The 12,020-nt window shown below is 39.7% G+C and overlaps 1 protein-coding gene across 6 annotated transcripts in view; it reads left to right on the forward strand.

Moving 5' to 3' along the window:
* PARD3B (par-3 family cell polarity regulator beta) overlaps positions 1-12,020 on the forward strand; it is a 433,796-nt gene that overhangs the window by 384,594 nt on the left and 37,182 nt on the right. The window contains exon 23 of one of the 6 annotated variants that reach the window (XM_069781656.1): positions 5,658-5,711. The exons of the other annotated variants lie outside the window; for them this stretch is intronic. Coding sequence (XP_069637757.1) covers positions 5,658-5,696 — 39 coding nt within the window. The 3' untranslated portion in view covers positions 5,697-5,711. Of the gene's footprint in view, positions 1-5,657; positions 5,712-12,020 lie in introns of those variants that run through there. 6 annotated transcript variants of the gene reach the window in all.

The following is a 12,020-nucleotide window of genomic DNA, read 5'->3' on the forward strand; positions in this document are numbered from 1 at the left end:
ATCAACAGTCTCAGAAATGGACCGTGGGTCTTGTCCTCCAAAAAAGTATCTGAGAACTCATGAGGCAAATTTCTATCTGATAAAGCTGACATTGACATGTGGCCTTTAGCTGAGACTGTAATGGGACAGAATTTCTAATAGAAGGGGTATTTCTAACAATCTACTTTTTTTAAAGTGGGATAAATCAAGTTAAAGTGCAGAGCCGGCTAAAAAGCTAGTATTGTAAGGGAAAATGATCTCATGACAGGCAATTGGGATCCATAAATGTTTTTAAAATAAGGTCAAAAATTCACTTTAAATAGGCCTGCTATTCTCTCATCATCCATTCCTCCCCCCTGCATCCATTTTCAAATTCTCCTCTGTTCTTCTCATCTGTTGCTGGGTGAATTTTTTTCTCTCTTGCGCCTTCATTCTCCTCTCCCTTCCCCACAGTCTGTTCTTTTTCTTTTTGCAAGTAGCTGAATAATTCAGTTTACTGTGTCTCCATAAACAGACACATGTATATAGCACCGTTTGTGCTATAGAGCCAGATCCTGTGAAATTCTTTTCCAGTTCCTTTGTGGTTTCGTTTGTTGTTGAGTTTTGCACCCTTTAGAATCGTCCCCACCCCTGCCACCCCCCCTTTCAGGTTTATAACTAGGAGAAATGATAAACCAAATTCTCTACAGTGGATCACAAGGCTTAAAGTAAACCTCAGCTAGTTAACCAAAGGGCAGGCTGATGGTAAGCGTAAATACTGTCTAGGAAAATGAGTGCCTGTTGTCAGTATAATGTGAGATTACCCTAAAATTTTCTGACAGCTAGGGTATATTGGGAAGTATCAGCTCAAGACAGAGTTTAGGCATGTGCGTACATACTCTTGTCTTAGTGGCTCATGAACATATCTGATACAAACCTAATCCAGGTCTACAGAAAGAGGTATAATATGTTTATGTAGTATTATATACTGCAGTATCAGTCAGACCCTGAGAGAACTACATAAGCAATAAGCTGCAAGAACTTAGTCTCCCTAGGAGTTGGAGGGTGTTTTCATGGGGCACTCTTTTTCAGGGCTTTAGAGTCACAGACTAATAGCAGATCATGAGAAACAGCGAAGGATCTGTCAAGACAAAGCCATGAAGTTAGCATCTGCACTTGTATTTAAGGGCATTTAAATAATGAGGAATTAATCATCTATTTGAGGATTTACTTGGATTGTCTTACAGACTTTGTACAAATCCAGTTACTTAAAACATCAGTTCTTTCCTTCAGGATGGCAGTAAATCCTTGAAACTTTATCTTTTTAATGTACGTTCAAGGACTGCATGTAACACCAGCCACACTGCAAATAGTTCTTCACCTGTTAGTGACCACATCAGCTTCACTGTACCAAACCTTAGGTTAAGTGGTTCTAAAAGCCATTTCCATATTTGCAGATCAGATTTGCAACCTGATAAATAACCTAAAGATATAAAAAAACCTGTCTCTGGATACTAGCTGTGAACATTTCGATTGAAACAAATCTGTAATGTACTGAGTTTTGTCAGTTCCCAGTTGAGAGCATGAAAGGAGAATCATGCCTGTCTGTGTTAAAGGCTAAGTACTTTATTGTGTGCCTGGCAGGGATCCAAGCCTAAAAATCAACCAGAACAAAAAAAGGAGCATTAAGAACTGCATTATTTTTCCATAATGTGTCAAAGGGTTCTACGCTTGCTTCAGGGTGAATAAGGAGCTGTTTGTACTTTTCATGATCAATTAATTCCAGGTTCAGGATGTTGCATTTCAAATAGGTTAGGTTCCCAAAACGCACAGACGTTTGTGTTGGACCATGGTTAGAAACCAAAATTCCAACTTCTAGAATAATAACATTCCTGTCTTCTAGCGCAATGGGAGAAGCTGACAATTTTATGTACTATGTGAAACCATATAGCAGAAACTGCTGTGGATTCCAGACTTTCTGAGCCCACAGACTATTAGTAGAAAACGTTGAATATTTTTTTTTAAAAAGACAATAACTTAAAGTGTAGCTGCTTTGCAAACCATGGATCGGAAGTATTTGTGTATATGTGATTAAAATATTAAGAGAGTATGTAAAACATTTTATTAGGATGTATGATTAACTTACCAATCAAGAACTTTTTATTGTCACTACTTATCTCTGTATAATGAAGGTTTCAGATCAGGGTGTATTCTAGAGAGCTGTTCAAACTAAGCAGAGGGATTTTGAAATTTACAAGGCTGGCTTTTGGGGGTAGGTTTGGGGGGAAATTGTTTTTGAGAAATCCCTGCCAAACCCCATGTGAAAAATAAATTATTCCAAATGGCACATGCAAGGAGAGCCAAATTCAATTCCATTAATACTAGTAATAAAGAGTGACTCTTATAACTTATTTGGAGTCATTCCTACTTACACAAAGGTTGAATTTGGCATAGATTATCTGAACCAGAGGGGAGTCTGAAATGTTCATGTCTTCATGCTAACACTATGTACACACTCTTGTTTACCAAGGGAAATGGTTCTGGTGCCATATGTCGTCTTATCAAAGCCCACTGGTACTGTTTATACCCTACAATATTAAGTGAATTCCAGAAATACATGATGCCATCTATTCCACAAGGTACCTCATCACACAGCTGCTTTTTGTTGTATTTCAGTGCAGGGGGTTGATTCCGAGGAGGACAAACACTAAGCATTTCTCATACTTCATACAAGTAGTTGAAGGAAATCAGACAAAAACATGCGGTGCTGCCAGGCTGTGGCCATCCTTGCAGGATCGCAGCACTGAGAGGTTCCACATTAACACATGTACCAGCGGTCGTGTCCCTTGCAGTTAGGAGAGGTTCTTCTGATGTTGCCCGAACGGAGAACTGGAGTGGGGCATCACGGGGATCATGACAGCTGCCACAGATTATGTTGATATGATATGAAGGGCCCTAGAGGTTTTCTCTTGTATGTATTTTTCCTAACTTGCCAATATGTTTAGGGAGGTAAGAAACAAACCTCTAATTGGTAATAACATTGATGAGGGGGGTTCATGAACAGGTAATCCATGCTATGTAGTACGCTGAACAGTTACTGCATTCGTGCACATAGACAGGCCATAGCTCTGCAGCTTTTATCCTTCGGGGCACAGTTGAATGGGCACAGAAATAGCTTTTTCAGAGCTAGGCTGTAATCTGGCTTCACTGCAGTTCTGAGTAGCATGGTAGCTGGGTCTTTGCAGTTTGCTTTGGTTTTGGCAAGCTTCTGCCAGTATAGCCTTTAACAGTTTTCTACTTGTTGATCACTCCATAGACAGGTGACTGTGAGGCCACTTTCCCTGAGCATGTGTGCACACTCTGTCATGTGGGGAAGGTGGAAGAGGATTGAGATTTTAACACCGAGCCTTCGCATGTGGGGTTGCTAAAGCTAATACTTCGCACTTTGAACCTTCCCTTACCCTCAGTGATACGTACTTTGTCGTGACAGCTTGGTCCCAACCCCTAGCAAGTCAGTGCCCCACATACCATAGAATCAAATACAGCTGCTCATGGGTCTGACTACAAGGGGAGGGGAAAGTAGATCTCCTTTTAAAATTGACCTCCTCTTCCTCAGTCCATTAGTAAGAGGCCTGCTTCAACTTCTGGAAAGGGGCCCCAGTTGCAACAATGCTCATTTTTTAATCACAAGACAAGTCTGTAATGCCATTGAAATTCATGTCTGAAGCTAAGCATGTGCTTAGGTATTTATTAGATCAGGCCTGAAATCGGGCCTCAAACTTGACTCCATCTTAGGCACAAGCTTTTGCCTTTACTACCAGTTATCTGGTGCATTTATCAAATAGATGCTGACACAATTGACTTCTTTTTGAATTCTCATAGCTTAATCTCCCTGGGTTATGTTCTTGTTCAGTGTGTGCTGATTAAAAAGAAATCTCTTCCCTAAAAAATTCTGATGATCCAAAGAGTTGCCTAGCTACTGTTGTCCCAGACAGCACCCTGTTCCCTAAGATGCTGGTCACTGTCCAGCTCTGCCTGCTAGGGATAACATCCCACTAAAACAGATAGCAGTTTTGACAAAGGACTGCGAAATTTGTCCATTTAACATAATGAAAGCAGAATGACCTCAGTGAGGCAAACGGCAACGGTTGCCCAGTGTGTGCAGAACAGGGTCGAGCTTGAAAGAAGCTGGGTCAAGCAATACAACTATGTCATTGAGGCTGCTACAGAGTACAGATCTTTTATTTGTTATAGTTAAGTATGTGACAGAAGCCAGCTGAAATAATGGACTTTTGATTACTTTTGATTTCTGGATTGAGTTCTTCTATTGTACATCTGTGCAGCACTTCTCATTATTGCAGCACAAGATCTGAGGTGTAGGCCTTGGGTCTTCTTGAGTTTTGCTAAAGTTCCTCACTGCAAAATGCATTAGCAGAACTGCTTGTTAAATTTCATCCTAGGCATAGTTTCAGCAGTCAGGGTGTCAGTGCTCTGGCTACATTGTTGTCTTGCAGTTAAAAAACACTAAAAAGTTGGAGATTTCTTCACAGCCAAGGTGTGAAAAGTAATTAGAATGTATCACTGGGTGCTGGGTATAAGCAATTATCTGTGAATATATAAAGGCTCTATTTTTCTCAACAAACAGGCGACATTGTTATAATTATTTAAAATGAAAAAGAAAGTCACTGACTCAGACATGGAGAGATTGGACGGATAACTTTATTAGTTCCCAGTCTAAGGTCTGTAGTGCAGATGCTAATCTAATATCAAGTCTGCATAAAAATAAAGTACAAAATATGGGAAAAGAGAACTCCATTTACCCTGTAAGGCTTGTGCTGTACATGAGTTTGGCATTTCTGCTCAGGACCAGCTCTTTTCAACTTTCAAGCTCAACTCTGGCTGTTAAAGAACACTTGGAAAAAGGAGTGCTAGCGCCTTCTTTCTTGCTCAATACGGGATCCAAGTGGAACACATTCCTTCTATTGAATGTGTTGAGTTTTGAGAACTCCTGCAAAAGTTAGTAAACAATTTCATTTTTGTTTGCATTTGGTTTTTTAAACCTTCTTTAATGTTCTTGCTTTGTTTAGTTAATTGAACTTGTAAGCAGGAATTTCCCAAAGCAGAAGGGAGTCTGATAAAATACTGGCACTGTGCAACCAAATCTGAAGGGTTGATTTTCTTTTTTTTTTTTTTTTTATTTTTTTTTTAGTGTTTTTGAGACACCTGCTGTGCAATTGCATTTATTAACAATAAGAAAGCAAGAGTGACAAATACTGCTGTCTGTGGTTTTGCTGCATTTTCTTCATCAAATGGCCTGGCTGCTGTGTTAAGTGTCATGTTGCCCAATATTAAGTAGAGCCATTCCAGCTGAACTATATGTCATAAGTCCTGTATGATAGGAGATATTGAGTCCTCTGTAATCCAGGTGATACTGGGATGTCTGCCTTCCAAGCAGAAATATGAGTTCTGGCCCTGCTGCCTCCAAGGGGGTCCTGCTATTCAAGGCAGATGATATGTGAATAATCCAGTGTCCCAGAGTAGCACAGATTTCATAAAGTAGTATATCAAATTCAGCATGTGTGTTGTGAATGCGTACAACTGAGCAAGAGGGCAAATACTGGTATCTCTTCTAAAATGCAGCCTGGTTACCAGTTGTAGGATTTTTGGGGGTTTAGTCCATTCATCTGTTTTCTTGATAGGCTGGAAGTAATGATTGTCAAAATTACTATTGTGAATAATGCACTCCTATGTTAGGAAGACCAGTGCTGCACGTGGCAACAAATAACGGCAGTGGCTCTCAAGGAACATGGACCCTGGGAAGGCCTGGACTGGGTATATGCTTTACACCATCAGGTATTCCAAGAAAAGTCAGAGTAGCAGATACCTAGAGTGAAATTATGACTTTGAAGTTATGATATGACACAAAACAAAGTGAGCAAATTGGGATTCTGAGGAGATCCAAAAGTTTCTTGTATTGCAGTAAGTATGGTTATATCAAAATATATTCTATACTTCATAATTTTATGATAACTCCTTCAAGATAAGATAAACATTTATAATTTGAAATACATGCCTGTGCCTTCCATCCCTTGTCTGCCATCATCAAAACAAAGTCATTCTGACAATCTAAATTCAATCTTTCCTGTCGAATGATTATAGTGGAATTTAGCAAAATACTATCTAGTGGTACCCACCAGTGGATCAGTATTAACATTTACATTTGCATTTGAAGCTAATTTTCATAGTATTTCTCTTAATATGCTAGGAAGGTACCTGTCAAGTTAGCAATTAAACTGTAATTTGGTCACTGAGGTGTTTACATGGATTAATAGATCTCTCTCTTAAGCGTATGCTCCTGGGTTTGAAATAATAGCTATACTGCGTGGTAGCATGACCCCACTTGAGTTTCACACACACATGCACAAAATCAAATTCCATCACATTTTAATGCAAATTTTACCTTTGCAAATGATGGCCTGAAAAGAATGGGTTTCCATGGTAACCCTAGGGAACACATAACCTGTTTATCATAACTTCTCCAGGAAGCAAGACAGGGGGTGGGGAACATGCTTTGATGTCAGCTATATTTTTCTGTAGACAGCATTCTACTGTAGCACGTATAGAGAATTTACCAAAATGCTCCCGTACTGTCCTAAATAAACTTTTTTCCCTTTCTTAGAAACAGAAGCAGTTATATGGAATAACATGGGAGGGAACTGCAATAGGCAGTATTCAAAACTGACCTTTCAGCTCCTGTGTATAGTTTGACAACTGGGTCAACATTTTGAAAGACCAATCACAAATTAATAGTTAAAACAGATCTCTTGAATCACTTTCTCTCTCCCTGCTTTCCCTCTATGCTTTTACATTTGGCCCTTAGGTACCCCTGCTGCCTTTCGAAGGCACTTTAAGTTTTTTGTTTTCTTGTTCTTCCACTTCACTGCTGCAAGTACTGTTTGAAAAATGCCTTGAAATATCTCTGAACTCCTATGTTGTGGAGCTACCACAGAAAAGAATATATTGATTATACTTCACATTGAGTGCTGACTGTTAGAGTTGAGGTGGTGGCTTCTGGAGCTGCCATTAGCAAGGAGCGAGTTTGATGGCTGCAAGCATCTGCAAGGTTGTATTTTTCCTGCAGATGCACAGTAACTCCTGGCTACATTTTTTTTAAGGTCATTAAGAGTAACGAACAGATGTTGAGGTTTTTCAGAATGCTGCTTTGAAGTGCCATTTAGGAGTCAACTGACAACACTGACCCTATAGGCAGTGATTTTGGTGACTGGAACACAGAGGAACCATTGCCCACAGTTACCCATCTGGTATCCATCTGGTACCAGCAAACAACAGACAGTACCAAATCACAGAGAAACCGTACCAACTGCTAAATTGGTATCAGCAAGCAAAGAAGGTCACCACCCAACAGCAGTTGCAAGCAGGAGAAACAATGTCTGTAACATTTACAGACCGGTATCTGAAGATCCGGAGGAACCTGATGCCATAGCATATGGAAAGCAATTCCCTCTCTCTAAGCCTGCTTATGCTGATGTTGTTTGCTCAGTATTAATGCAGGTTTGGTGTGGGGTTTTTTGGGGTTTTTTTTTTGTTAACCATATTTAATTTGCAGTATGGAGAGCTTTTGTCATGATGCCATTGAGAGTGCGCCTCTCTCTTTAGTGGCATCTATGTTTAACAGGATTAAGGTGGATTTAATACCCTGTGCTACAGACTAACCATTCAAATTCTAGGAGTACTGTTCCAGAGTGGTGTCAAATCACAATGGAAGGAGTTGAGGTTAACTTTTAACTCCATGACGATTTACTCTTTGCTGTTTTTCTTTGATGTGAAGTATTCTTGGGGAGAGCTGTGGCAGGGGATTGTTTCCCAGTTTTATTGCCATCTTCCTTTTCTTCCCTTTGTTCATTTTCCCCCTTCTTCCTCCTTTTCTTCTCTTGAAGCAGTGTGCTGGTTTGTACAGTAGCTAAGTGTTTAGAATGTAATAATACAACAGTGAGAGATTTACTGCCTCCAGGCGCTACCCCTTCTACTCTTGAGGACCTCCAGCAAGGCATGATTTTATAGACAATGAAAGGCTCGCTCTCCCCTGTGAAGCCGCCTGCCTGCAGGAAGCTTTTCACTGTCTATTTCCACTACTGGCTCTGCAATTTAGTTCCATGCCTTGCTATTTCCCCCTTCCCTCCCTCTTTCCTCCCCTGACATACACATGCATATACCCCCCGCGTACACATTCAGCACCAACACCAGATGTAGGCAGATAACGGCAAAATGACGTTATTGCAATGTGTGCATTAAAAACCTCAAAAATACCCCAAACATTTTCATTTTGCCATCCTCATCATAAATGGAAATATTGATCTGTCCCCTGTTTGCTTTCCAGGTACTGACACTGTCATTTCATTTTCCCTAAAAAGAACACAAGCTTATAGCTGGGCTGCAAAGTGTGGCCATTACATCCTGGCATTGGTGCCAAGAACTCTGCTGACTTAGCTAGAGAAAGATGCTGAAAGCCCCTGACTTTGAGAGAAAATTCAATTCAATTTACTTTATACAGTGTCTCTCATGAAGTATTTCAAAATGTCTTATATCAGGAGATAACATAATGAGAAAATGCTTTAGAGAACTGGGTATTCAGATAGCAAGACAAAATGATACACAACAATGAACTGGAGTAAAAGAAAAGACGACTGTCATTTAAAAGCAGTAATCATCTGGATAAGTAGTCTTGTAAACTAATTACAGTGAGAAGAGAAGCAAAGAATGCAAGACTGGGAGAAACAAGAAGCAGCTTAGTTTCAAACAGGCTAAGGCAGAGGACTGGTTTCATGGGGGGGAAGGAATTGTGCACAGTATTGTAGAACAACTGCAGGAGATATGCTTTAGAAACATATTCACATGTATGTATTATGTATGCTGTATATTGCATCACAAGTGTATCTCATTGACAAGTTAAGTTATTTAGTGGCTGGGAAGAGATTAATTACATTGGCCTGGTTCAGTGGAAGAGCAACAGAAGTGTCCCTTTGTAGTTGGAAAGAATCAATGCTGATGGGTGCCGAGGCTTTTTTGGTGTGCTGCTTTTAAGTTTTGCTGTCAGCTGAAGGGCCTCTGCCTCTACTCTGAGAAAAGGTTTGCAAGTGAGGGTGTCGCAAATCTGGTGCTCATTAAAGACAATTAAGAGGTAGAATTAACCAAAACATATTATATGACTAATGGAAAAAGAAGCCACCCACAGAGACGGACACAGGCCAGGAAATGATCTCATTTTGCATGGTCACAGGAAACCATAGTCCTCAGCACTGGGGATCGCAGAGCTAGGGTTCAGAAAGCAGAATATTATCTTTGTGGGGCTGTGCAAAAACACTCTGCAGTTTTGGCTTCACCTCCATCTTTGCTATTTTCTGTCTACTTAGTGTTGCAAGATACAGCAAATGCTGAGAGCTTGTTTTCTACTAAGCTAAGGCAATTGCCATGTTTTTAAACTGTTATGGGAACAGCCTGTTTCCCTTTTAAAGTTCCCATCTGTGTTTGTATTTCCCTCAGTCTATTGCCTTTATAGAGAATTTTCCACTCTCTCTAAATCTAAACCATTAGTTTCACCTCCTTGAACAAGAGGTAGGGCATTACTGAGGAGGAAAAGTAAATCCTGAGATAATCAGCCCTGCTTAATTCCAGCATGGAGCACTGCTGCTGTCATCAGTGTTCCTGGTGTTCATTGCATAGGGAGAAGGGACAATGACTGTAAGTATGTACATCTGTGTGTATACGCATGTATGTATGTGTACGTATGTGTATGTATGTGTACAGAGAGACAGGCAGAAGGGGAGCATTTAATTGCCTAGCAATCTGACTGACCAAGTAGTGTTCTGATTGCATACAGCTGATTTTCTCAGTGAAAATTTTCAAAACTACTCACCAGCAAAACCAAGATCATCAGTGACTCTGGAGTGTGTGTCTGTGTTTCTTATGGGGAAGAGAAAGGATGGTTTGATTACTATCTCTTTTTTCCTTTGGACAAGGATGTTTTTCTCACCCAAGGGAAATGCATTCAAGCAGCATGAACATAACTATTAATCAACACTTAAGCAATAATCAGTGAATGAAAAATGATGACCAGAAACTGAAAATGTACTTGCATAGCTACTTTGGCGCTTTTCCTTTGAGATCATGCCCTTGCATTTTAACATGAACAATTCTTATAAAATCAGTGCTGATATATTCCAAAAGGTGGTGATTTAAAAAGCCAGCACTTATTTTTCACTTAAAAAAAAAATACTAACAGTGAATGATATATTAAGATCTGCATAAGTAATGTTATAAAGCTACCTCAATAGTCTCTGAGGTAGATCCTCAATTGATGTGGACCAATAATATCTTATGGGGTTACTTCAGAGATGGAGATGCCGAGATCATCATCACTAGAATGCTGTGTTCAGATTTGTGAAGACGTGTTCAGGATACAGAGATATAAATGTTTTTACTGTGTATTTTCACCCAAAAAGGAGATACAGCCACTGAGAGATGCAGGTGTATGTTAGCTTTGGGAATGCCTCCAAGAGGAATCAAATGCTATTGAAATTAAAACAAACCACCCTCATCAGTATTTAGCATGCTTTCCTGAATCAGGGCCAAGGTATGTGGTAACACCCAGCAGAAACCAAGGCTGTGAGACTCTACTAGGAGTGCAGTGATACTTTCCTTTAGTTCTTCAAGATGTTTTTTGACAAACTTAGTCACAGTTCTAATAGTATTAAGTGTTCTCTGGAATAATCTCAAAGGCAGACTAGTATAAAATGCTGAAAGTGAGTGTGTGCTTAATAAAAAGAAGGCTCAACATTCCCTGTGACGGAGCCCAGAAAACAGAACTTTAATAGTCTACAAGATCATGACTTGGTGATTGGGATGTGAACAGGCATCTATAGCCATCTGTTGATTCACCTTCCCAAATTATTTGCCCTGTATTTTCTGTTGACAAGAAAATAGAAAAGTTTAAAGTAGGTGCCAGGCTGCCCAAAACAAACTTTGAAGGCATCAGACCATGATTTAAGAACCTCTAATGATTACACTCCCAAGATGTCTGTAAAATGGAGTGGGAACAGAAACGCAAGGTTCCTCAGGACCTGCTGGGAAGATACTGCGTCCTTCCTTATTCTTAAACTGTCCTATGAGCAAGTTTGTAACAGGGAAGTTGAAAGTGCTCTCTCTCCAGTGATGGAGGTAGTTTTGAGAGTTCCTGTGGAACATCATCTTGGTTTGCCATTGCAGCCAGTCAGCGAAGAAAAGCACCACTACGAATATCAAATAGAAGTATTAAAGGTGCTGTCTTACATCCAGACAATGGTAAAGCAGTAACGATGGGCTCATATAACATTAGACTCTTCTTTGAGGACTGCTTCTGTCATTAAAATCAATGCAACTTAATTAAAGCAAATTATAGATAGATACATCTATAAATAAGATATTAAAGTGCGCTGCTGAATATGATAATTGCTGCATATTTAGCAATCAGCGTGTGTGTTCTGCTTTTGCCAGGAGGGATTTCTTTCAGTGGAATCAATGGAGCTTTATTAAAAACCATCCAAATTAGAGGGAGAAATGATGAGTGTTATAATAACGCAAAATCACTGTTTCAACTTTCATTGCAAAACCAGGAAAGCAAAATACATCCCTCTTTGTGTAGGTAAGGAAAACATCAGGAAAATTCTTTTGAATCGTGGACACTGGTAGAATTTTTAATTTTTACCTTTTGATGGAAAACATAAAAAAGCTGGATGGAGGAAAACATGTTTTCTGTGTAAATGCTGGAGGTCTTGGAGGGTGGGATAATTAGGGTATCACAGCAGTAAGGAATTAAGAAGACCCCTGTGATCAACTTCTTCCATTTCACATGGAACATCCAGTTCACTGCCTTACATAACCCACCTCTGTTTTAACAGTTAAAGAAAGTGTTAGTGAGTCTAATCATGCTCTTAAATTTCACTTGCGGTCCCCAGAATCAGGCAGACTGTTGAAATGCAAAAAATAAAATGGGTGAATTTTGGTGT

The sequence above is a fragment of the Haliaeetus albicilla genome, chromosome 4 (genome assembly GCF_947461875.1).
Source record: "Haliaeetus albicilla chromosome 4, bHalAlb1.1, whole genome shotgun sequence".
In the NCBI taxonomy this organism is placed as follows: domain Eukaryota; kingdom Metazoa; phylum Chordata; class Aves; order Accipitriformes; family Accipitridae; genus Haliaeetus; species Haliaeetus albicilla.